This window comes from Dermacentor andersoni, chromosome 7 (assembly GCF_023375885.2).
Source record: "Dermacentor andersoni chromosome 7, qqDerAnde1_hic_scaffold, whole genome shotgun sequence".
NCBI lineage: Eukaryota > Metazoa > Arthropoda > Arachnida > Ixodida > Ixodidae > Dermacentor > Dermacentor andersoni.
In genome coordinates, this window is record NC_092820.1 from 180,211,396 (window position 1) to 180,237,616 (window position 26,221).

At 48.8% G+C, this 26,221-nt stretch overlaps 1 protein-coding gene across 3 annotated transcripts in view; it reads left to right on the forward strand.

The window, feature by feature from the left end:
- Window positions 1-26,221, forward strand: part of LOC126532273 (uncharacterized) — a 210,396-nt gene that overhangs the window by 176,363 nt on the left and 7,812 nt on the right. Inside the window, exon 1 of one of the 3 annotated variants that reach the window (XM_055071570.1) lies at window positions 24,243-25,163. The exons of the other annotated variants lie outside the window; for them this stretch is intronic. Coding sequence (XP_054927545.1) covers window positions 25,085-25,163 — 79 coding nt within the window. The 5' untranslated portion in view covers window positions 24,243-25,084. Of the gene's footprint in view, window positions 1-24,242; window positions 25,164-26,221 lie in introns of those variants that run through there. 3 annotated transcript variants of the gene reach the window in all.

Below are 26,221 nucleotides of genomic sequence, written 5' to 3' on the forward strand. Positions count from 1 at the left end.
AATGCGTCGCAAGTCTATAGGTTACGTGCCGTAAGCCTAATTGCTTCAAATGCGTCGCAGACTGTTAAATAAAATTTATCATCTTGCCGTGGTCCAACAGTGCAGTAGTGCCGTGTCGAAGTGCAGAAGAAACGCAAGAATACGCCGGGAGACCATAGAGAAAGAAATTAAACAAGAGGGGACACTCGGCAAACTCTGGCAACAGCAAACACGTCACGCCTAGTGTCAACTCCATCCGTTAGTTGACGCGAGCATCGAAAAAAAGAAGAATGTGAAATGGAATTACAGGCAACGTTTCATTTTTTTTTTATTCTTTCCCGCTAAAACTAAATAGTTTTGCGTATATATGAACTTGTACTTCACGACTTATTTTTCTTGCGTCACCTAGCAACAAGCTAGCGGCACGCCAGCCGCGCAGTAGATGCGTCATTCGCCAGACATGCCACCGAAGCAAGCGAGGCCGGCTGCGCGTATGAAGCTCGCCTGCTCGGCGACCCATCTCTTGTGGATGTATCCCGTTTGTCGGGCTCCCGGCGTTTTCTTGCGCTCCGTCTGCATTTCGACACGACACCGCTGCACTACTGGACCACAGCAAGGTGAGGAATTTTGTTTGGCAGTCTGCGACGCACTTCAAGCACATTTAGGCTTACTGCACAAAACTGAACCTATATAGTGACGCAGTTATCGAAAAACAGCTCCGCCGTCCAGGCCTAGGAAATTTCAGTTAATTACTAGTACCGGGAGATGTTTGCGACGCTTTCTATGAGCCCAAGCATAATTATAACTTATTTCGGTAGTTTTTGGGCACGCTCGCCGCACCTGACGAAAAGTACCTCGGCCGTGTAACGCAGTTTCGCCTGTACTGAATCTTACCGGGAGACGTTTTGGCGCTTTCTCTGACCCCAGACATTATTGTAACTAATTTCACTATTTTTTTGGAGTACTTTTCAAGCACAGTGGTCGCGCTCGGCGTAGGGGTGCAGTTAGCGAAAAGCAGCTTGGCTGTGTGCCGCAGTTAGTTTCGCGTGTACTGAATCTTACTCGGAGAAGTTCGTGGCGCATTCTCTGACACCCAAAATTATTGTAATTCATTTCGTAACCATTTTGGGATACTTTCGAGGCATACTCGCCACGCGTGGGTTTGTGAAACTGTTAGCAAAAAAGCAAGCCGGCCATGATGAGTTAGTTTTGTGTGTATGTACTGAATTTTAGTGGGACAAGTTCGTGACGCTTTTGATGGCCCTATAACAACGTATACCTTAGTCGGTATAGGCTTGTCGAAAACGCGACGAGCGATTGCCGAGAGTGATAACACGGGAGTGTGTTGCTTGCGCCGGCAGGACACGTAAAAGATAACAGCGAGGAGCTCAAGAACTTGACATTTCGGTCTTCTGAGCAACTGAAAACAGGATTTGCACCCACGAATCTGCCTTGAGTGGGACTAGAAGGCATTCTGCAAGCGTGTAACATGGTCTGGCTGAGAGCCTGTGTTGTAGCCACCTCTGTGTGCTTGACGTACCATCGCGTCGACTGAGGCCAAGTTGTTTTGGAAATGCGCAATCACCCGTGTATTTGTGCTCTTAAAGTGCAGGAAATAACGCCCGGAAAGGGAGGGACGCTTGAAAATCGGATCTTTTCTTCAGATTTTATGGCATTGTTTGGGAGGAGTACATTTGCTACGAAATGTATGTAAAAGTGAATTTATCTGTAATACTGCTCATTCGCCATTTACGCACGTTTCGCCTCTACACGCAATGTTCCTGTTAGATCAATATACACTCTTAAGCAAAATTACACCCTTTTGCCACACAACAATAATCGTCATCTGTCTTGTCCGCATTTCCTTTCTTTAACGCGGCGAGCCCGGTACTTCCCAGTAACGAACGGCATGAGTGTTGTCAGCATGACATAGCATTCCCGACAGGAAAGTAGTGGGCGCTACGTTTTCAAGAAAGAAAACGTAAGCAAGGCAGATGACGTTTAGTGTTGTGTGGCAGAGACAGTTCAAAGGGTGTAACATTGCCTAAGAGCGTACCAAAATGATACATGCTTGTAATTTACCCTTTTTTACCTGATGGCATGTGGTGGAGCTTCGTACGGCAACGACTACTGCTTACCTGGTGCCACAACTTTGGATGAATTCACAAGAAGCCCGGAATGAGCATTTATATAGAACAAAATGAATATTTAATCATTTCAGAAGATGTCTTGCGTTTTCTTTATGAAATTGCAGGTGACACAGGTTCGGTGGAAGCTTGTAAATATCGTTCGCAATCATTTTTACTAAGTAAAACGATTCCGCGCCAAGGCCGCGCGTGGTTCAGCAGTAGCAGCGAAAAAAATATACACGGCGTGCCGATCAGCGGAGCCGGCGTGGCGTGTACCAACTGGCGTTCAAAACGCGCGCGTCCATAGCCGAAACCGGAAGGTGTCAACACCGTCCGCTTGGTGCGCTACACTCAATTCGGCCGCTGCGTTCTATGGGAGTGTCGGCTGTCGTTGAAATTTCTTTTTCGATGGGGAGCCCAATAAACCAGGCTAAATAAAAAAAATTGGCTGTGGCTTAGCTAAGGTTAAGCCCAGGATGCGAAGCATACTAGAGAAGTGCTCCCAGATACACTCGCAACTTCATCCTTTACCTCGGACTCTGTGGAGGAACGCTGCTGTTTAGCCGCGTACTGTGCACGTCGCTTGGCAAGCCGAACTTCTTTCTTCGGCCGTTTCCGTGGCTCTTTGTAACTTGCGCTTTGCGGTCTGACGAGCGGCCCTTTCCTTTCCCGCCATCGCGCTATACAACTGGCCTCGACGAGAGCGCGCCGCTCTTTTATACAGCTGTTGTGACGCCAGTGCCCTAGCGGGAGGAACGGGAGTTAGGCCGCAGCACCGGCTGTGCGACCGCAGGCGAGCGCAAGAGTTGAGCCCGGCTTGCAGCTGTTGTGACGTCAGTGCCCTAGCGGGAGGAGCGGGAGTTAGGCCGCAGTACCATCTGTGCGACCGCAGGCGAGCGCACGAGCTGAGACCCGGCTGCGTATTTAGAATTGCTCGTAGGTACAACGGGGCGTGCCACTTTTGACGGAGCTCGACGTTTCTGCGCAGGCGCGAGTAGGAGCGGGCGCGAGAGAGAAGATCTGGGGGCTTTTGCTCCTTGAATATATGACAGCCTAGGCACTACGGAGGAGGTTTCTTAGAGCGCGTTGTATTCGTTTGTCCCCTAGACATGCCGGCATTGCGGAGTTCGGTCGAGTTGGTTTATACGCTCCGCCGCTGGCTGCCCGCGCGGTGAGGCAGTGGGCGCGGACGCCGCTTGGTGATCGCTGTGTCTGAAGGGACAACGTTCTGACTGGTGTTCGCGGGTCGCTTTTTTCGTCGTGACGATAGATCGAATTTTTTACAAGCACTGCTCCAGGAGGGCACATGTAACCGGCAAACGGAGGCCTCAGGAGAGCACCTGAGGTTATATTAAAGCAGGCGGCGCAGGATCTCCGGGGCACCCAAGCGGTAGCGGGGGGATCAAAGCTGGAAGCTGGGCGGCCCGTGGGTTGGGGCCGCAGAGGCCGAAGCGTGCCTGGGGGTGTTCGCATAAAACATTGGCTGTCCGCGATAGCGGACAGCCGATCTTATACTCCCCTGGCATGCGCAGGTCTCTGCGAGCCCCAACCCACGGACCAGTCCGGCTTCTAGCTTTGATATCCCCGTTGCCGCTTTGGTGTCCTGGAGGCGCCGCCAATAATGCGAAATAATGACACGTTGTTTTCATTAGTAAAAACATGATCGATTAAATATGATTGCGTCGAGCGCCAACTTGCGATGCTATGTTCAGCACAACCGCGCCCCGCGACTTCTGCCGGCACGCCTAGGGACAAGCGCATACACCGCGCGCCAAGAAACTCCTCCGTAGTACCTAGGCAGAGTCGTATTTTCAAGGAGCAAAACTCCCCACATTTCCTCTCTCGCACCCGCTCTCATTCGCGCATGCGCGCAAACGTCCGTCGTCTCCGCAAGTTCCACGCCCCGTTGTACCTACGAGCAGTTGGAAATACGCAGCCTCCGCTTTTGCAGCTGTTATGAAGTCATGGTAGCTACGCGGCCGCGCGCGGCGCAGCAAGGAAGAGCGTGGTTGTGCGGCTAGTATGCTTCGCATAAAAAAAAAGGCAGACGGGTCGCCGCACAGGCCAACGCTTACGTGCGCAGCCGGTCTCGCTCGCTTCGGCAGCGTGTCTGACGCATGAATCTGGCGCGTCGTTGGCCTGTCCCTAGGTGTCGCTAGTTCTGCCTGGGAAAAAAAGATGTCGCAGTTTCGCTCGAAAGGTGAAGCACCGATTGCGATAACAAATTAGTGGATAGCTGTACGAAGTAAGGATAGTAGTTTTAGCGACCGTATAAAGTTGTGAACATTCGCTTACTAACTGAATTAACGATAGAATATGTAGGTGTGACTGAACGAGGATGTGGGAAGAAATACACACACAAGGACAGCGCTGTCTTTGTGTGTCTGCTTCTCTCTACATCCTCGTTCACTCCCGCTTACGCATTCTATCATGGATTCAAACCAACTAGGCCGCCAAAGCGTTTTAATTAAATTAACCAGCACGGTGTCACGCGCGCACAGGTAAACATGAACACATTTCGCTCGATGAGCGTGGAAACTCGCTGTCAAAATTCTGGAGCACGGTGTTCTCGAATGATGAATCGCGGCAGGAGCATGCGAATTGACCTTCATGCGTCTGTCGCTTCAACGCGAACGAAACGTCGAAAGCACATCGCATACGAAGCTACCGGCACTACGAGCGCTCTGCAAGCATCACAGATCGCTTTGAAGAGGACATCCGCGCGGGCGCACATATTAGCCACGTCGCCTATATCGCTTTCAAGCACTAGGTGGCTTTGTTTCAAGACACACGAGCGCCGGCAACGCTTCCCTACGGCGTCCGCCAAAGGCGTCTACTACGGCGTCCGCAATTCACGTGGCCAACGCCGTAGTAGTTGCCCCCTCCTCCCTCACCTTACCCACCGGCCTAGCGCGCGACAGGAGAGGGCACGCATCTGAGCAAGCGCCCATCTAAATAGGTCACGAAGCTTGGAACGAAAAGCGTGGCAAAACTTATCGCCAGAGATATCAGTTAGCGCTGCACACACACCACAGATCAGCAGTGGTGTGTGACGACTCGTAGAGATGGAAAATTTCCGGAAATTTTGAGCAATCGGAAGAAAACCTGTTTCTTTTTCACTTCTTTTTCTCGAAATTTTGAAAGGATGGAAAAGAACAAATTTCTTTTAGCATATGGCAATAGTTTATTGCCAAATGTCAAAAGCCATAACTCTCATTTTGTAAATAACAGAAGTGAAATGCTTTCTGCCTTTTCACAAACGAATGCAGGGTTTAACAGACCGAAGGCAGGCCAGAAGCATCACCGTGAACGCGTTCACTTCTCTGTGAATGGGTGCGGCTTCCTAAAATTGTTACGGCAGTTAGAACAAAGAACACTGAAATGTCTCTTCTGTGGCTATTTCGTCGTGGCTTCGACTATGGAAACATTGATCAAGATGGTAAAAAGATGAAGTTCTACCTCTTATTCAGTCCGTATCACTGGCTTCATCTGTAGCATTCGTCATGTTGAGATGCACGTGTACAACAAATTGGCAGTGGCTTAGCTCGGCTATGCCAGGATATACGTAGCGAAAGCTAAGGCATATGGTTAGCCTTGGTTAATCCTGATTGCTAGTCCAGGTTAGTCTGGTTGTCTAGCTATGTTGCGGCGTTTAGCCAGTCGTTCGGCGCGCCGTTCGTCTGTTTCCCGGGTGATTCGTTTCCTCTTGGTTTCGTTCCGATGTCGATTCCAGGCCTCCTCCTGCTTATCAGAATTGTCGCCGTCCATACTGCCGCCTCAACTGTGGTTGCGGCGCACGCGAGCTATCCTTTTCAATCCTCCGACATGTTATCAGGCGTGCGACGCAGTTAAAGCGAGCGGAGGCGAGTGCAACGACGAGGAACGCGGTGTGACGTCATACCAAACGGCGGCGGCGGGACACCTGTGGCTCAGTGCTACTAGTGGCGCATGTGCAGTAGTGACTAGGGAGAGAGAGATAAATATCCGCGGTCGAGGCGCGCGTTGTGACGTCATGTGCCTCCTCAGAGCACCGCCACGGCGAAATCGCAAGTTCGCTATCAGTAAAGCATTCGCTTTAAAACAAGCTTTTGCACCGTTTCATTACGCAGCCTGTTCCTACGCAGAGTATGAATGTTGGCGAAGTCGGACCAGTTCCGCTCACAAGCAGCTGATGATGGTGGAATCTGTAAAATGTTTCGAGCCAGAGGCATCACTGTTTTACTCGTGCAGATTCCCTCCCACCATGTTGAAGGAGGCATGTGGTTAGCAGAAGCCCATATTCCGGACCTTGACCATATCCCTGCATTGGTGCTGTATTCTGCCACATCGGAGTATACTTTTCCAACATCGATGTTCATATGCGTACTGTGCTGCGAGATCCAATCAAACGCAGACAAGACTTCTTCGTCATTTTTCCCCTTGTATCTTGGGTCAAGTAAGTTTGCTGCACAGTGCACGGGATGAACTGTAAACGCTTTGCGTGTCTTTAAGGATTTTTCGGCGAGATCCCGCTCACTCTGCCAAAGAACGGAGCACTGCAGATTCGAGTGAATCTCCTCCGCTAGATTGTGAAACAAATTTGTGCCGTCGGACAACAGGGCTCCGTCACTTTCTACAGCTTTGATAGCCTTTGCGATGGGTTCCAGCAAAGTATGTCATGATTTCAATGTGACCTAGAACTCTTCTTCGTCCAGAACGACCAGCCTAAGAGTCTTGTCGAACTTCAAGTTTTCCGTTATAGCTATTTCCTGCAAGACCTCCTTGTTTTTCAAAAGGCTTTCAAAGGAGAGACAGACATCACTCCTTGTGTTGCTTGGAAGCTTCAGGCTACAGCTCACACTTTTGCCGTACTTGGATTCCTGCCTTTCCTTGAATGTGGCCAACATCACGTCGGTTTTCTTTACGTGTTTGATTGTATCTTTTGCGTGCTTGTGCACATCAGGGATTGTGCCAAGAGTAAGGAGATCATTCATCAACAGGTTCAGAGAGTGTGCGGCGCGACCAATCGCTGTAACACGAGGAAATCGCTCAACAACGAGAGTCCATGCCGCTTTCATATTGATGGCATTGAGCCTTTACCTTAGAGCTAGCGACCGATTCCATAACAGCACAGATTTCTTCTCTCATATAGGCCGCAGTATGCCTCTTGGTGCCGCTGTTGACTTGAAAAACAATGGCGTTGGTGTGCAGAGTACAAAGTTTATAACTGACTCCTTCGACGTTAGTCCAGCCGTCAGTGACAAGGGTGATGCATGGAGCCTTTTCAATAGAATTATTCATGGATACGGTAGCCGCCTCGTACTCAGCGTCGAGCAGTGGACCAGCCAAGCTGTGCCGGTTAGCGGGCTTGTAAGATGGTCTGAGTGCTTTGAATGCTGCCTGCCAATAGTCATTTGTACCCAAAGAAAACGGTGAGTTGGAAGCATATATCGCCTTTGCCAACGCTTTATCCTCCTGAGACCCGGGATGTATTTAGGTGCACAGATTTTTCCCAAACTTTCAGAATAAGTCAGCAGGGTTATGAAGGTGAAAAGTGTTAAATGTTTTTTCAATAGCCCTGATAGTTTCAGCATAGCGCGGTGTCCAATATATTGGACACTGGGATGCTACCCGGTCTTTTTTCACCCAGCGCGCACGTAATGACGTACCGCAGATATTGCGCTCAAAGTCGCGTGCAAAAATATTTTTATAACTCGAAAGAGAAAGTAGTGAATGAAGTACATAAAAAAGAGCATTCCTCTGCTCAACAAAAATGTTTCTCTTCTGTTTACTTCCTGTGGGTAATTTCGAAACACCTTTTTTTCCTTGGTGATGCAGAAGAAGAGCCGACATTTGGTGCAAAAGAACTTTGTTTTCATGTCGCAGCCCTGTAGTCTGCAACGGGCAGCGTTTGCAGTGTCTGCCTGCATTGAGCAGTGGGTAGTGCTCTTTTCTTGGGGTACTCGAGGAGACAGTCGAGCCTGCTTTGATGGCGGATGCCACTCGGCTTCGTTCTCACTCTCCGTTTCATCCTGCTTCCCTTGAGCCACGAGAGTCTCAGTAACAGATTGGCGGAACTGAGAACAGAGTATTTCTTTCCGCTATTTCTTTAGGGAGCGTATGTCCCGCGTGTACTGCACCCAGGAGTTGCTGAGGGCAATGTCGAAGAGGTGAAAGATGGCTCTGATTGTCCACTTGTTAACGCGCGCTTTATCGTGTAGTAACTTATCATTCGGTCTGCCTTGTCGACACCACCCATCTTGACGTTGTACATGTGCACAATATTTGATTGAGGGATATCGTTATGTTTTTTTTTTCTCTTACGAGACCGCCTGCCACAGCTGCCTTGCGGGTCCTAGCGGTAGACTGAAAAAAGAAAAGTTATCAGCTTAATTCATCAAACACGCGAGGCCGGTCCCCCAAAGAAAAAAAGAGACGCGATTTCATGGAAAAGCCGCTAAATACCAACAGTACTCGCCTGCTGTTCTTAACAAGGCCATCGCAAAAACGCGGTCAAAATAACCGGGTTGAGTCCTAGCGTCCAACGTAATGGACACGCGAAATCAAAGGAAGCGTAAAAAAAAGTAAGCGCGCAAACAGTTTAAATATCGTATTCTGCGCGTACGCTGTTGTATTAACTTTATAATAAAATCAAAAATATGCCCTGAAAGCGGGTAGAAATACGAGAAATAGTGCTTACTTCTCCGGCAGCTGCAGTAAAACGCCGCGCTGCTGAATGCCGCCATTGTGGAACTGTTTCGGTGGGAATTTGAACGATGTATTTTCATAAATGCTGCATAGATGGCGCAAGCAGGCGTCCAATTAAGTGGACAGCGCGGTTTTAGGAGGATGAAAGCCTTGTCACAGGAGTACTGTCTCACTTCTGAATGTCCAATACGTTGGACAAATCCCCATAGCGGGGTCTCAGGAGGTTATTGGCGTTTTTCTGCACTTGAAATGTCATCGTGTCGACGAACTGAGTAACCCTTCCAGTCGCTGAGGCTGCGCTGCTTGCTGTGCTGCTTACTGCGCCGTTATTTTCGCTTGAACTGAGACTGCTACATGAAGGGTTGCGACACCGGCTTCGTGGTGTCACTTCCTGTCTTGGGTACTTCACGCACTGAGCAATGTGCTTGGAAAGGCGAGTCGCATTGGGAAAAGCGTAGCTGCTGTTGCAGTACTTACAGACAGCGAGTCCCCGTTTCCCGCCAACGGTCTCCCCGACCGTGAAGTGCATCCACACGTCGGAAATTGACCGTACCATTGCGGAATGTGCTTACACACGGCTTTATATGCAGATTTCCGCCACAGGTTGCACAAGTGTACGAGGGAAAGTCAAAATTGAAAAATAACGGGTACCAAAACACGAGAAACCGCACCGAACGAAGAATCTACGCTGACGCGGGAGCTGACACCATGGAGGAAGGAAACTGAGGAGAGGCCCTACCCTCTCCACGCGCTAGGAGAAAAGTGCGGAGGAAATGACGTAGTAGGTTCTTCTTTTTGCTGTTTTTTTATTTCTTTGCTGTAGCGGCCACGCCTTTCGGGCCACAATGGCGGTTTTGTTACGGTTCTGTGCGCTCACACGTGTTGCTCCGTAGGTTTCGTACCGAGGCAAAGGCGCCGTGCGGCCAGGTTTGTGTTTGTCTCTGTTTTGTTGCGCTGCGTTATCTGAACCGTGCTGTCCCGGATGTTTCTGTGTCCAGGTGGGACAGGAGGAACTAAAGTTCGTGAAATTAACGCGCATGCTACGCCCTACGCAATGTACTGTGCCACGGCAATGGCAACGGATGAAGGAATATATCCACAGGAAATTTTGCCCTCTTTGGCGGAATCATGCTAACGTGCCATCGCAGGCCGAAACCGATGCGTTTCAGAATCTCTACAATGAACGCCTTGCAGCTCATTGACTCCTGCTTTTGACAGCGCATATGGTGCATTTGCGGCACGTAGAACGTACGCATGTATGAATGCATAGTTCGTGTTCAGTAACAACTTGCTTTTGTGCATATTAAAACACATGTTGCCTAACTGTTGCTTGTTCCTCGCAGTACTCGCGACAGCACGAAGTCTTTGAAGCAGAGCTCGTGCGAGGTTCATGCACAGGTGTACCTCAATACACGTGCTGATAGAGCGTTACGCAGAATATGTGCATTTTGCTGCCCTCGGCACCGTGCTTTCGGCACCGTGCTGCCCTCGGCACCGCGCACCGGCTGCTTTCACTTAAGGAACGAATCCTCCCTGCTGCAAGCGCATCTTATCTGTGCGCGCGAGAAACGCAGGGAAGTGAAGGTTAGCGGATGCGCTGCAAGAGTCGGCAAGGCTCCACAGAACGTACGCCTGCGAACACATCAAACGGTTGTTCCATGGTCGCATGTAGGCCGATTCTACGCGCGTACTGTTCTGTACTGTACGCCGGTTATCGCAAAACTTTGGTTGTGTGAAGCTTCACTCACCGTGGTAAGAAGGCACCTCAGGCCGCAGTCAATGAATCTAAGTCATAAACTCAGTGGCGTAGCTAGGTTGTCTGGCACCCGGGGCCCATAGGTCTTCTGTCACCCCCCCCCCCCCCCCCCCCCGGCTGTAGTCGACGAAGGCGAGGATATCGACAATTTCCGGGTTTCAGCACCAGCACAGCCGCCTTCGATACAGCGCAAGTCCCCTTGATCCCCCTCTCCTTCGCTTTCTTTCCCAGAGATCGCGAATGCAGCAGGTATTGGCGGTGAGGAGTTAGGCAGTCGCCATCAATCGGAAGCGCCTCGCTGGCGTAGTATGAGGGATCACGCGGCGCGCTTCTTATAGGTTTTGCTTTCAGCGCTCACTGAGAACACCACGCGCGAGCTTTCCCGGACATTTCTGTAAGTACTTTCGAAGCGAGAGAAGGTCTTTACTGTCTAAATTATAATCTTGGGCTAACTGAAAGCACCGAATGGTTTACAGACGCTATCTCTTTACCGAATACGTACATTGAACGCCACTGTGCGCGGTCGCCGCGATGGAGTCTCCCGAACCGGCTTCTTGCGTGAAAGGTAGGCAAACGCTGAGAGCAAACTATGTGAAATATGTTCTTATAGTGTTTGTATAACTAAATTGAGCATAATAGAACGAAGCCTCAATGCAGCGATCGCACAGCTTCGCAGTGACCGACTGCGCGTCTGCATGCTTGTCTGCGCACTGTTTCGCTTTCTCCGCGTGAGCGTTTTCGCAACGTGCCATGAGCTTTAAGCCGCAGAATATGAGCATTTGACATTATACAAGCAACCATTGTTGCGTGGGCGCTATCAGAGCTGTTCAAAAATTATTTCATTGTAGAGACTTCGACGCCTACGGGGACTGTGACGTGCCGTCGCGACGATTCAATCTTTATTTTTTCTAAATTCGTGGACGTTTCAATATTATTTCTCGAGTTGCATCGCACTATATGTTTATCAGTGTTCTCAGCGTGCGATTTCCCGATGCTGCTTTTTTTGTAATCCAGTGCATTATTTCATAACACGAACATGACCATATGCCATGCTTTTTTTTATGTCGCTCCCTTTCCACTCCAGCGAACTTGCCAGTATCTATAGCATCGACAAGTTCATAGACCAAACCTTCATGACATTAGTCGGGCAGCGGAGTCGGGGAAGCGTCTCAGTGCGCGTTTTTCGAACATAGCAGACCCGGCGCCGTAGCAGAAATCTTCCTCGCGTCTGTGCTTGCTGCATACCCGAGTTGTAGCCGATGACTGTTTGCCGGTTTTATGTTTCGCGAGCCGAGCTCCACGCAGCTTCTTGTCCTGCGGCTACGTATGAATAAGGCTGACACCGGGCTCCGTTGCGTACGTCCGGCACCGAGCAGTAGCCTACCATGTTGCGCTCCTTCAAAGGCAGCCACTACCTATTGTAGTGCTTTCAATCGTTGTAAAGGAGACACTCGAAGCGGGAAAATCTCGCCACTAAATGAGGACTGCAGCGTAAGAGGGAACTTAAGCTCTCGTTTCCAGCTCGCTTCGGCGCTCCCGAAGCAGCCGACGCGGCCGCTATGTCCACGTGATCCCTAATAGCACGTCACGCCGACGGTGGCGCCAGCTTTTCCAGTGGTGCAGCTCGAGGCCAGTGCACGCTGTTTTTTCTGCGCCAAATAACACAAGGTGCTGCACTGATAACTTGTGATAAGCACATGTGCACATATTCTGCCAGTCTGTAGGGCTTGGCAACCAATACAAATGCGGCATCGGGGCAAATACGGCTCACGTCACAAGTAAAAAAATATTTTTATGAAGTTTTACTTACCAGTTTTAGCGGCAACAATGCATTTGCAAAATTGAAGGCCGGCATTCATATCTTGCCCAACAAAAACTTCACAGAAATCGTCGTAGGTACTATGGCCCGCAGTATTCTGGCTGTGGGCAGCCCTGAACGAAAACGAAAATTGAGTGTCAGTGACGCTGATCTCCCCACCATATTAGAAAAACGGAAAACGCCACCTGCCTCCCTGCTGCGCGGGCGCCAATGCTATGACAATTACGAGTTCTCTTCAATCTGATCAATAAAGCCTTGTTTTTATTTGCTGCCATGCGGACAAACGTGATTATCCGAGCTGCGGTACCACCAAAAGATTGGGAAAAGAATAGAGCACGCTTCGCGTCGATTCTTGGCGTCACCATGAAGCCCGTGCCAGCGAAACCTGTTCGTCTGCACTCGCAATGGAGAGGGTTGAGGGATCAACGCCACTGGTCCACCATTTCATATTTCTTTCGCTACTGCCATACTGGGCGCCGCCCGCCGTGCCAAAGTACTGTAGGTCGTAGCACCCAAAACTATTTTAAGAAATTTTTGTTGAGTTAATAATATGACTGAGTCCTCAATTCTTGGAATTGAAGTGCTTCCTCTAAAAGTACTAATTAAGGAATTATTAAGGATATGGTTATTACTTATCTGCCACATTTTTCGCGCTACCGAGTTCCTAGTAATCACAAAGACACATAACTTCATAGAGTATCGGGAAATATCCTTACAATATTCACGTTTTTTTGTTTTTTGTAAAATTCTGTGCAGCTGACACAGACACTGTACTTGTGACATGAAGTCAAACAACAAGTTTTCTGAAACTTTCGAGGGTAGGAAGGAAAGCGTGAAAGATAACGGCAGGTTTCACAGCGGCTTCTCGGAGCGAGCGCGAGAGGGGAAGTGAAAGGCTAGTTGAACATCGCGGCGCCCGCGACTATATACAGCCTGTCGAGTCATACGCCGCCAAACTCATCGGCCGCACCGAGTTTGAAGACGATGCAGAGAATCCCATTCGCGACTTTTGACGGCCGCACTTATGCAACGTCACTCTCAACGAACGCTTCGCCGTAAACGCGAGCGCCGGGCGCGCTGGTTGAACGCCCTCTTTCTACTGCCCTTCTTCGTCTTCGCTGCGCGTTCTGAACGGAAGAGGGACCCAAGAGCCTCAATGCCTTATAACGCCTCACTGTATGTTTAGCGACGCCTGCTCCCAGCATGAACGCACGGCACGAGCGCCCCCCACATCAAACGTTCCGCTAAGGCGAGTAGTTTAGCGACCATTTTGCGAATGGAATTTTTTAGCCCGCACATTCGTGCAATTATTTCGTGGGGTGTTGATAGAGCTGCAGCCGACAATTCTGCGGCTCAACGCGTCGGGTACATGAGCTCGGGCTACTGGATACTGGAGCATTCTTTGCCATTTGCGCCCAGTCAAGCCGGCAGAAAGAGGGGTGTCTTCAGGCGTATGACACCCCCCCCACTGGCCCCTTGCACCCGGGGCCCACGGCCCCCCGGCCCCCCCTGTTGCTACGCCACTGCATAAATTACATATGCTGGCTCCGCGCGCCGGCGCGCTGTCGTAGTGATGCGCGGCGACGCGAAGTTTGTTCAATAAAGCACGACGATTCCTCAAGCGAGAATGAGTTTGTGCTCATAAACTCCAAATTGATCGCAAATGGTCGATGAGGATAGCAATAGGGGCTTGTTGGTACGGCATATCTTATTTTGTTATAGCGCAAGCTTGACACGGACAACAGAAGGCACATCTGACACACACAGCGCTACTTTCAACAACAGATTTATTTCTCGTTCTCGTCGCTATATATTGTCACGTGGTCGTGACGTCAAAGAACACAGTAGCAATACTGTGGAACACAAAACTAACTTTTATTGGGCGAACCTGTGTCAATATACACGTGTCAATATACACCCTCGACCCGTCACACAGCACGTGTAACATCTTTGGAAAAATAAACAAAAAAATATAAACTGGGAACCACACGTAGGCAGTTTCTTGACTCACATATTCAGACATGTACACGTTCAACGCGAACAAAGATAATTCAGCTCTTTTGAAGATAATGAAATGCAAGGTTTACTGACGCATGCGTCGCCGAATGTTGATATGTGTCTGGCTTCTATTATCAAGCGCATCATTTCACACCTGCTTCTACTCATGATGACTGTTTCTTTAAATCTTGGTTTGCACTTGCTTCTCTGGCAATGGATGGCAAGAAAGCCTTCAGCGGCCTCGTTGTTAACTTTGTTACTGTGTTCTCGTAGCCTGTCATTTATGCATCTGCCTGTTTGACCGATGTAGGATTGTCCACACCCGAGAGGAATACGGTATACCACACCGGCGATGCAATCAACGAATTTGTTTTTATGTTCTTTGTCGCATGCGCTACGTGGGATTCTTTCTGGCCTTGTGTTTTTACAGAGGCTGACCAATTTATTAGGTGCCGAAAAGACAACGTTGATGCCGCTCCTTCCAGCAATCTTCTTTATTCTATGGGAGAACCCGTGTATGTAGGGGATGACGGCAACCTTTCTTTTGTTCATGTCAGTGCTCGACACGTTCACCTGCTCCGAACTGCTTTGCTGCGCCTTCTTAAGCAGTCCTTCTGCGACTGACACAAGCACGTGGCTCGGGTAACCGAGCCACGTGCTTGTAATGGTAATGACGGGTAATGACGCGCTTGATAATAGAAGCCATGCATGTATCCGACGTTTCTGGAAAGTTATCGATGCTTCTACCCGGCTGTCTGTTGTCGCCGAACCTTGTGTTATCTGATTTCATCGCGTGACTCGAATGTTGTAGAACTTTGTGGAAGGCATGCTGGTCCCAACGGTTAGTCTGGAACATTCGATGACTGCTCTATAAAAGCCGACGCGCTTGACCCGCTGATCAGATTTTCGACGATCGCCGACAGTGTTCGCCGCTATCGTTGTGCTATAAGTGTAGCCTGTTTTTGTGGGCACAGGTTCGCCCAATAAAAGTTAGGTTTGTTCTTCACAGTATTGCTACTGTGTTCTTGAACGTCACCACCACGTGACAATAGTTGGTTTCTGCCTTCGTAAGGGCACGACTCGCATATGCAACCACATATTCCGGAAAGCCAGGCTTGCGTTGCGCAAGGACGGCTCCAAGACCAACGCCACTGGCGTCCGTATGAACTTCGGTCGGTGCAGTCGGGTCATAGTGGCGTAGAACAGGCGGTGAGGTAAGCAGACGACGCAAAGTGGTGAAGGCTTGGTCACATGCCGGAGTCCAGTCGCGAAGGTCACCTGGGCCAGCCAGGAGCTTCGTCAGGGGAGCGATGATGCAGGCAAAATTGCGCACAAAGCGTCGAAAATAAGAGCAAAGGCCGATAAAACTTCGGAGCTCTTTCAGTGTAGTCATCGGCAATGGAGCGACAAAAAACATCCGGTGGTACTCGGTTAGATGGCACATGGGGTGTCAGTGCTGTTACGTTGGCAGTATCTACGTCGTCGGCCATAGGGAAATGCACAACAGCGTCAGCGTCCACAGGCTCGACGGTACCAATAGTCTCGCCACAGTGCAAAGCCAAAGTGTACGAATTTGGGTTTGAAATCAGTATTTCTGCAGCACCATGGTGAACCGTGAGTAGGGCGAAATGCAACAATATAGGCTGGCGGCGAATGAAGACGACAGCGGGTGTAAACATGACTGTCGCTTCGGCAAGCGATGCGCAGGAAAGAGGGACAAATACAGCACTGTGAGGAGGAAGGTCAGTATCTGAAGCTACACAGATCCTGCTAAGACCCTGAACTTGAAAGTCGTGAGATGGCAAATCGCACAGAACGGAGAACAGAACCTCAGCGCGTGCACAGTCAATGACGGCATGATGGCGCGACAGAAAATCCCAACCGATAATGACATCGTGGGAGCAACAAAACACAAAGAAATCAATCGAATACAAAATGTCTCGAATCAGCACCCTGGCGGTGCACATAGCGACTGGCTGTACTTGTTGCGCACTGGCTGTTCTAAGCAATGGAACCGAAGGCTTCATGGTCACTTTCCGCAATGCACGACAAAGCTTCTCGCTAATCATGGATACAGCAGCACCTGTATCGACGAGCGCAAGGGATTTGATGCCATCAACGGACACTTCAATAACGTTAGCGGGGGAAAAACGAGGACTTTGATGTTCCGACGATGACTCAGTTCGTGCCTCAGGAACTGCGGAAATCAGTTTTCCGCCTCAGTAGTACTGGCACTGGGTCTACGACGCATGGGTGAGAGTGAGCGCCGACGAGGGGAAGGCGAGCGACGAGTGCCGTAGAGCTGTGACTGCGGTGCCGGTATGTCATCAGCAGCGTAGACTTCCGGTGGTGGTCGTGAAGGCATACGGAAAGGTCGGAAGTCGGAGCTGGGTCGTCGCGGGGTGCCCACGAAGGCCGGCAAGCGCCGGCGGCAGAAGCGCACTACATGACCCGGGGTACCGCAGGCATAGCATATTGGGCGGTTGTCAGCAGTGCGCCAAGGATTTGGACCCTGCTGCTGTGCACTGAAAAAGGGATCCGCCGGCTGGCTAGGCGAAGGCGGAATAGAGAACACCGGCGGGCGAGGCGCTGAAGGCGGAGGAGAGAACCCCTGTAGACGAGGCGCCCGTGCAACGGCTTCAGCATACGTCAGAGGCGCGGCCACGGGAGCCGGCTGACACGGAGGTGGAAGAGCTTCGGTCGCTTGCTCTTGAATTATCTGTCGGAGCGCTGGAGCCAAACATTGAGAAGGCTTCTCCGTGGTCGGCAAAATCGAGAGCTCTCGTGCGACCTCCTCGCGCACAAATTCTTTTATTTGCGTCAGCAAAGTTGTGTGGTTGTCGCCAATAATTTATGCGGCTCACGAATCTTCCGTGGGCGGTGGGCGCCGAGCTAAGATGCGTTGTTTCCGTAGCTCGTCAAAACTTTGGCACAAATTGATAACTTCGGCCACGGTACGCGGATCCTTCGCTAACAACATCTGAAAGGCGTCCTCATCAATGCCTTTCATAACGTGTTTTATCTTGTCCTGTTCTGACATTGACGGATTCACGCGCTTACACAGGTCAATGACATCTTCGATGTAACTTGTGAAAGTCTCACCGTGATGTTGCGCACGCCCCTGTAAGCGTTGTTCTGCGCGAAGCTTGCGCACAGCGGGGCGTCCGAACACTTCTGCGAAACTTGTTTTGAATGTGCTCCATGTTGCGAAATCGTGTTCGTGGTTTCGGAAGCAGAGGTTCGCGACGCCGGTTAAGTAAAACAGCACGTTGTGCAACTTGGTGACGTCGTCCCACTTGTTATGCTGGCTCACCCGTTCGTAAGATGACAACCAATCCTCCACGTCATGATCATCGGTCCCGCTAAAGATGGCAGGATCACGCTGGCGCAACACACCGGAAACGATGACCGCCGGAGGCTGTGGTGCATCTTCCTGGGTGGTTTTGTCAGGCATGGTCGCAGCAGTCGGTAGCGTCCGGCTTCGGAGCACCAGTTTCCGAGGTCTACCCCGAAGCTCCACCAAATGAAAGGGGGTTTATTGCAGCTCATACGCGGGATCGCAAGTGGCTCTTGATCGCGAGTCCTAGCTGTTCGCATCAGCAGCCCGAACTCGGGTCTCGCGCCGCAGCGGTGGCAGTCCGCGCAGCGCCACATGCATGTTACCCACTACAATTTATTTATTTATTTACGTGTACTGGAGCCCAATATAGGGCTATAGCAGGAGTGGGAACATTATACATTACTATACATTACACATTAAAAACACACATATACACAAAGATGAATGACGAAAAAGAAGCCCTTTACATGTTAGCGAAGTGCTTACCAGTGGTAGCTATAAAATATTTTAGTGATAGTGAACGAATGTTACCGGGTAGAGAATTCAAAAGCTCTATTGTAAGTGGAAAAAAACTGTACTTAAATGTGTTAGTACGGGCATTAATAGCTGTTGTGCTCAATCCGCGGGAGCTATGGGTACAACTTGTGATATTAAGTGTGATATAGTTACAATCAGAAAGGCTAGAGGTGGAGTTATTAATTGCATATAAAAGATTTAATACTTAAATGTGATAATGTGAAAGTAATGGCTCAATATTCAAAGATTGTTGGGCCTGTGTTGGTGAGAAAGTGCAGCTGTAATTTTGGCAAATGAAACGGATAGATTTTCGTTGAACTTTATTGAGCGAACTTATTTCGCATTGTTTGCAGGGGAACCAAATGACAGATGCATATTCTAGAACACGGCGAATTAACGTTTCATAAATAGCAGTTTAGTATCGCTGGGGGGTCTAGCTAAAGTGCAGCGCAAATAACATAATTTTTTTAGGGCTTCCTCGTTTACATATTCAATATGTTTAGACCATGAAAGATGTTCTGTTAGAATGGCACCTAAGTATCTATACTGAGACACCATTTTAAGTTGAATACCATCCAGAGAATAATCGAACGAGAGGGCGTTCTGTCTATTCGCAAATGACATGACGACTGTTTTACGACAGTTGATGTTCATTTGCCGTATTTTGTAGCAAGCGCAGAAAGACATAAGGGTCGGCAAGACGGTCGAGGTCATCAATGAAGTTGAGATTCGTATAATACGCAGTCATCTGCATAAAGTCTGATTTTAGTTGAGGTGCTACGAGGTAAATCATTGATGTATATTAGAAATAATAAAGGGTCTAATACGAATTCCTGAGGGGCGCCTGACGTAACGTCGACAGGAGTTGAGTTCACTGAGATAAATAAAACTGATTATGAGAGATAACGAAGAAAACTGGCTATCCAAGAAACAAGACAGGGATTATTGTATATGGCGTTTAATTTGACTAGTAGTTTAGAACGAATCACAGTCAAAAGCTTTCAAGAAGTCAATAAGGATGGCATCCACTTGATTACCTATGTCTAGGCTAGAAACTATATGATGAACAAAATCAACTAATTGCGTTACAGTGATGTAACCACGACGGAAACCATGCTGGCCAGATGTTAAAATGCCATTACAGTTAAGGAATTCGGTTATATTGTCACGGTGCCACGAGAGAGACAAAGACGACGATCACCAACAAGACGAAAGAGACGACGTAGTGGGGCTAACCTGACGTTCGGCCATGGTGGTTATACCGGCCATATCTTCTGCAGAGTAAACGCGGTCCCATTTAACCTTATATCTCTGCCCGTTTCATATTGTTTATGAATAATGCGCTCTGACATCTTGCATGACTGGGGTGTGAGAGATATCGGCCTGTAGTTAGAGAGTTATTTATGACCTGATTTATGCAAAGGCTCGACTTTAGCTGTTTTCCGTTTAGTTGGCGCTTCACCAGAGTCTAAGGATTTATGGAAAATTACAGTAAGGTACTGAGCTGTCCATAGGGAGTATCTTACAAGGAAAGAATTCGGGATACTATCTGAACCGGTACACTTTTTAATGTCGGGATTCAAGGTTAGGTTTAAGACTCCTTCAGAACTTATTACGATATCGCCTAATTTATTGGTTTGTGCATCGTAACTAAACTTTGAAACTGCATGGTTATTGAGGATGAAAACAGATTGGAAGTACGAGTTGAAAGCATTCGAAACTACTGTGGGGTCGTTAGTAATAGCGTCGTTAACCTTGAAAGAGGTACTTTACGCTGCACTAGGTAAGATTGATGTCCAGAACCTGCGAGGATTTGATTTAAGTAGTATAGGGAGTTTGACAAATAGAAATATTTAGCATTTTTATTACGAGTTCGAAGTTCCTCCTTGGCTTTTTCAAAAGAACGCGAAGCGTAGGATTAGAATGCTTTGATTTACGTATTCTACATACACGGCGTGACAGGGGAAAGGTATCCAGGTTAATCCAAGTTTATTATTTATCTTTGTTTTTAATGGAACGTAGGTATTGACGCAATATTTTACTAACGACTCAAAACAATCAACAGGACTGTCAACATGACATTCAGTACTGAGTGACAAAAAAAAAATTGGAGGACGCTTAAGCTTCGCCTTCAAGAGTGGAACGCGATAGCGTTATCGCGCACCGCCCACTCATTCGCTCGGCATGCTCTTGACGAGACGAAGGGGAGAAGCGGGTGAGTGGCGCGCCACCTGTCGGCGCAGCGCCGTACATTGTGAGGAGGGCGTCTTCTGTGTTTGCCTCAAGATGGCTCTGCGTGTGCGCCAAGCGCAGAAGAAATGTAGCGGAAACGTAATTCGCTACTCCTTTAACTGCGACTTCTGTAATTTACATGCTCATAATTACCGATATACACCGCAGTATAACTTTCTACGGCTCGTTTCTAAGGCAACACCGCATTCACTAGAGGCGCTTTTGTCTCGCTTTCAACCATCGAACGCATGGCTGAGTGATAGCGTCTCCGTCTCACATTCCGGAGATCCTGGTTCGATTCCCACCCAGCCCATCTTGCAAGTTGTTTTTATTTATGAATTGCCTTCCGGGATTTCTCGCTCACGGCCAACGCCGCCGACACCGGCTTTTCTGCGACACGAGCTCCTTAACGCTGTCGCGTTAAAAATGGCCAAAGTTATCTGCCAGAGTATCGGTGATAAACGTCTCGTCAGCCTTGTCAAAATCATGAAATGTGGAATAGCTAAAGCGTTCATGTGGGATAGGACAGTTAATGTGTACAAGTACTACGTTATGATCCGAGATTCCTTCCAGGATATCATAGTTACAACCTAAATGAGCAAGACGGTCACTGATAAACACTAAGTATGGAGTTCTGCTGCGTATTCTTATCAACTAATTGTATCAGGTTATGGGACAAAGAAAACGTAATTGGGTCTCTACAAATAGAGGCACTAGTTGTGCAATATGCAAGGAAATGCCAGTGGATGCCGGGAGCGTTAAAGTCACCAAGAACGATTAAGTTAGAACTGGCGAGGCTATGGTCATGTATAAAATGCGAAATATTATCGAACAAGTCACTAGCGCTATCAGGGAGGCGATGAAGACCACAAATTGTTAAATTATGCTTATGCACTAGGAACTTGCACCAAGCTGATTCTACATTGGAGGACGTGGTAGAACCTTAAAGTTAAAATCTGAACGTAAAACCGCTTTTCTTATTCTGGCGGTCATGCCGGACAGCAATGTTACCAGGAGGCGTGAATTCTGTCGTGAATATCTTCATGAAGCCATGTTTCTGTGATGCATATAACATGAGGAGAACATGAAGAAACTAGCGAAATAAACTGTGGAAATTTGTTAGTTATGCTTCTGGCATTAACATTTAAAAGCACAAGATCTGTGGCAGAGTGATGGGATTGTCAAACTAGGGATGATGAAACATTTAGAAATCTTACGCTGGAATCAAAATCATAAGCTATTACTAATCTATTTGATGCAGCGTCCCAGTTGTAACGAACGATATCTATAAATAAATGCTCGAACCTCATTTTAACCGTGCCGTTATTCCTCTGCTCAACCGAAGCGTCCCATAGCTTTTTACGTACTGCACGCACTCTGGACGAAAAATCTTCGCAAAGTTTCATGCCGGAATTTTTCAGCTTATAAACGTTTTTCAGCGTCATTGAAATGAAAGATTATGTTATCGCTTCGTGAACGGTTTTCAAGATCGTCATATTTGGCCGTTAGTTCGGTAAAGTGAGCTTTAGGCAAGCCGCCTCAGAACGAAGCTGATCAGAGTCTTGATCAGACCTTGCCTTCGAACATGAGGTTTCGAAAGCAGCCAGACGCAATTCCAAGCCATCGAAACGCGTATTCACAGCATTTTTTGATTTCAGATATGTCTTGCCACGTATTTTTCTGACAAGCAACTAAATCGGAAACAACCTTCACAAGAGAAGGGTTATCACAACTAGACATTGCCAGCTAGGCCGACGTCTCAAGGGCGTTAAAACGCTTTATTGGGATTCGTCAGGTTTGCCAGTTTTTGACGCCGGTCTCCTGGGGCCGGGGTTAAGATCAACGTCACCGCTCAGGATAAGACGATAAGGTAATCGAATTTACCTCTGTGACACAAAAAGATTCATCATCGTCATCATCAGCCTGGTTACGCCCACTGCAGGGCACAGGCCTCTCCCATACTTCTCCAACTACCCCGGTCATGTACTAATTGTGGCCATGTCGTCCCTGCAAACTTCTTAATCTCATCCGCCCACCTAACCGGTGCAGTGCAGCGGTGGCGTATAGGTAGAACATCCGCCTCGCTGCAAGAGGACCGTGGTTCAAATTCCGGTTCCGCGCAATTTTCCATCGGATTAAAAAAAAAAATCCGCGTGTTGAGAAAATTGCATAAACAGGCCTGGAGTGTGGCCTGATCCCGGTGACCAGAACCGGTAACGCACTCCCTCACCAGAGCAGGATTGGCCACCCTGGTGCAGCACTTGGCCACAACCTCCCATATGAATACAACAAAAAGATTGTCTTATTAGTATTTCCCATTTTCTTTGATTTATTTCTCCTTCACAAATTATCAATGGAGAAAATTCAAACAGCAAGAACACTAATGCAGAGTAGTTATTCATATGCTTATTTAAAAGTTAACTTATTTATTCTTTACGTGTACCCTTTACTTTAGATATTTGTAATAAGTGCATATCACTGTTCCTTTCTATCCAGGGCTGACTACCTCATTATACACTATTTTATTTCATTTATTATCGTTTTCTTTCTAACCTTCAATTCATTTCTTTTCCCTTGTTGATTTAATTTAATTTTGTTAAGCATATTACCATCCAGTTCCAAGCCTATCCCCTACAGTGGGTTTGTACCATTAAATAAAGCGTAATCATCATCATCTACAGGGCCCGAACAATGACATGCTGCTCCACCGGCCAGCAACTACAGTTAATCGGCGTCGCTCACAATATATGGTAGACGGCCTGCATCAACCAGCCGCCCACACTTGGTGACCTGCGGACTGATTCGCCTTCCTCCTGACAACGCGGCTATGGAAGGCTTCCACCGCTTCCCCCGTTCTATCCTGAGGATGCGGTCGGCTGGTTCGTCAAGCTGGAGGCTGCCATGGCTCACCTCATTCCCGTTCAAGTTTGAGGTGCTTGCGTATGCGCTGCCGCTTGATGTAGCTATGGACCTGCCCTTCCCCTCGCTGAGCGCCACAGCTTATGACGGCCCGAAGCGGAACGTTTTGAACAACTTCGACGAGCCGGACTCCTGAAGCAGCTCTACGACACCAGCGGTTTTGTTGAGGTGCATGGTCCTCTACAATCGGAGCGTGCACCGGCGCACGTCTGATCTCTAACCATGCCATCTAAGCACCACGAGCCACAGGTTAGCTTGATGATTCTGGCGCATGGCGAATCCACGTACAAGCGCCGTATGACGTTGTGCGCGTTTTCCAAGACCTCCGCAGCTAGCAGAAGGAGCAAATCGCCGCCATCTGACGTGTCGCATGAAACCAGCGATTCTGCTACCGCGGAGCAACGCTCGCATATGCCAACACCACCCATATATGCCACGCCGACCACACAGACGGACAATCTGCATGCCGCTTTGCACACTCGCTTTCCTGCGGCAGCCTCTCAACCTGGATCCAAGACCTGACGCGCGTCGTCAACTTCTGCAGATTGGAGCACACCTCCTTCGGGCCCCACCTTGCATTCTCACCAGCCCTCGGCGCACGAGACCACTAACCGAGCGAGAAAGCAAACCGCATGTGTGCCGGTTGCAACGGCGTCGACGCTACGTCGCAAGCGCCACCCTTGGCCAACATGGCACACGACTCTCCGGCGCCGAAATTTTACCTCACAACCCTCAACACAACCGCCCTTTAACTTTTCTCATGCTGCAGGCGTCCATTGAGTAGATGCGTCTCGCGTCAGCAGACGGGACCCCATTTTCAACACAGGCTTCAACGGCACTACGGAACAAATGTCCTTCTCGCACTGAATTTGACAGGGTGAACTGTGCAGCCACGTGCACGTTGGGATATGTTGAAGAACGCCACTAGCAAGAGTGCTGTGTTGATGGCGCGAGCCCCGCGCAGACTGCCTTTCGCCTGTCGCAGCGCACAACACTCGTGCGTCTTACCGCCACCCACGCTCCTGCACCTACCACCCCAGTGATGCCAGTTCTAGACGCGCCTGATACGCGCACAAAGGCTGCACAGGCGCCTGCGCAGCTTCTCTCGAGGTTTCTGTCGCGCTGTTACAACTGCACTGCTTTTATGCAGATACTCGAACCGTTCCCCTCTTCCTGACAATGGGCCGTGCCAAATGGTTGTAGTACCACGACCTCGACCCGCACGCAACAGCCAGTGTCACCCTCCCGAAACAAGCCCCGCACACCGGACAGTCTCAATGCCATTACCTTGCCTCCCGCCCTTGAATGTACATACTGTAACACATCAGAGTGTGGGTTTAGGCCAGTTGGTGATTCATGATTTTGGGAAGTTACCGCAAGCAAAAGACGAGACTTCACATAATGTAAATACTTGATTTATCTACTGTAAGTAGTCTGTTGGGCCTCACACCACATTCTAAATAGCCATATAGTTTCTCTTCGCTCATATTCGATCATACATATTTGTAAGGACATATTTGAACTGTTCGCTTTTGTCTTTAGTGCAGACTACTCGTTCCAGTGTACTCGGTGTCTTTCTTTTTTTTTCTGGGAGTTCTGTCTGCTTTTGTAGCGGCGCTAACATCGTGAGCCGTGCTCCCCTGGCTGCGGAAGACAGTGCCAACCTGTCCCTTCTTCATAGAGAACGACTTCTCTCTCAAACGCTCGCGATGGCCGCCAAAGAAGCGTACGATGGGCCAGGCATGAGGCTGGATCAAGAACGCTCTATGCTACGGCGTCTGAACAACGGTATGCTGCTCTACCGTCCAGCCGCCACAGTTAATCGCCGCCGCTCATAATAAAAGCTAGAAGGCCCGCATTAACCGGCCGTCTACAAATGAATTAATAAATGAATCAGTCATTCAATGAAAACAGTGCCTCAATAGGGATAACTGGCGCCTGCGTAAGTTGTAACAAAACAGGTGGTATCCACAGGGCCCACGTACGCTTAGCAAATCGTTGCAAGGAATGTGGTTGTATTGGTAACGTTAAGTGACCGCGTTACGTATGAAACGATATTGAAAGCAAGAGGGACACACCCAGCACATATTCAGATCTTCAGTCAGAAAACCAAGTGCCGATTGCATAGTTGCTGCTGCAAACATTTTCCTGTGGTATAAAACTTCTTTTGCTGCTTGCTTTTGGTGCCTTTTCAATTCGCATATCCTTTTCATATTTCCTTGTTATTGTTTTTATTTTCTTCATGTACTGCAGCCGCTTTTTTTCTAGTAATTACTATTGAGTATTTTCCAGTTAATATTTTGAATATCTTTAGTAGTAAATATTAAGTTATTTAGTCGCAAAGGGTTGAGAAAATGAAGTCCAGTATTCACTTTAACTCTACCTTTAAGGGCCCCTGAAACGGTTCGGACAAATTTTGTAGACGCGTAGGGTACAGCTTAAGTAGAACATTCGCACCACAATATAAGTGAAGCGTTACGTATTAATGGAGCTACAAGCGATTACAAGTTACCCTCCTCCCTAGCCATGCTTTTCCTGCTCAACTCGTTCGCCGAGCGATCGGCGCTAAGCTCCGCCTTCACTGGTTCCGCGTCACGATGCGACGTCACATCGTCCACTTCCGGTTGTTTTGGAGCCCGCCCCCGCCTGCGCGAAACCTCTCCGATAGCCGCTTGGCCGTCGACCCCAAGCGAGAGCTATAGAAACAGCGTGCGTTGCGAGCATTCTGTCGCAGCACCGAACGTGTCTGGTATTCCGGTAACCACACACTGGCTGAACTTTTCGACGGAACGGTGGAGGCATAAACTCAAGCTGATGAAGGAACTTTAGCGTAGACGTACGTGAGC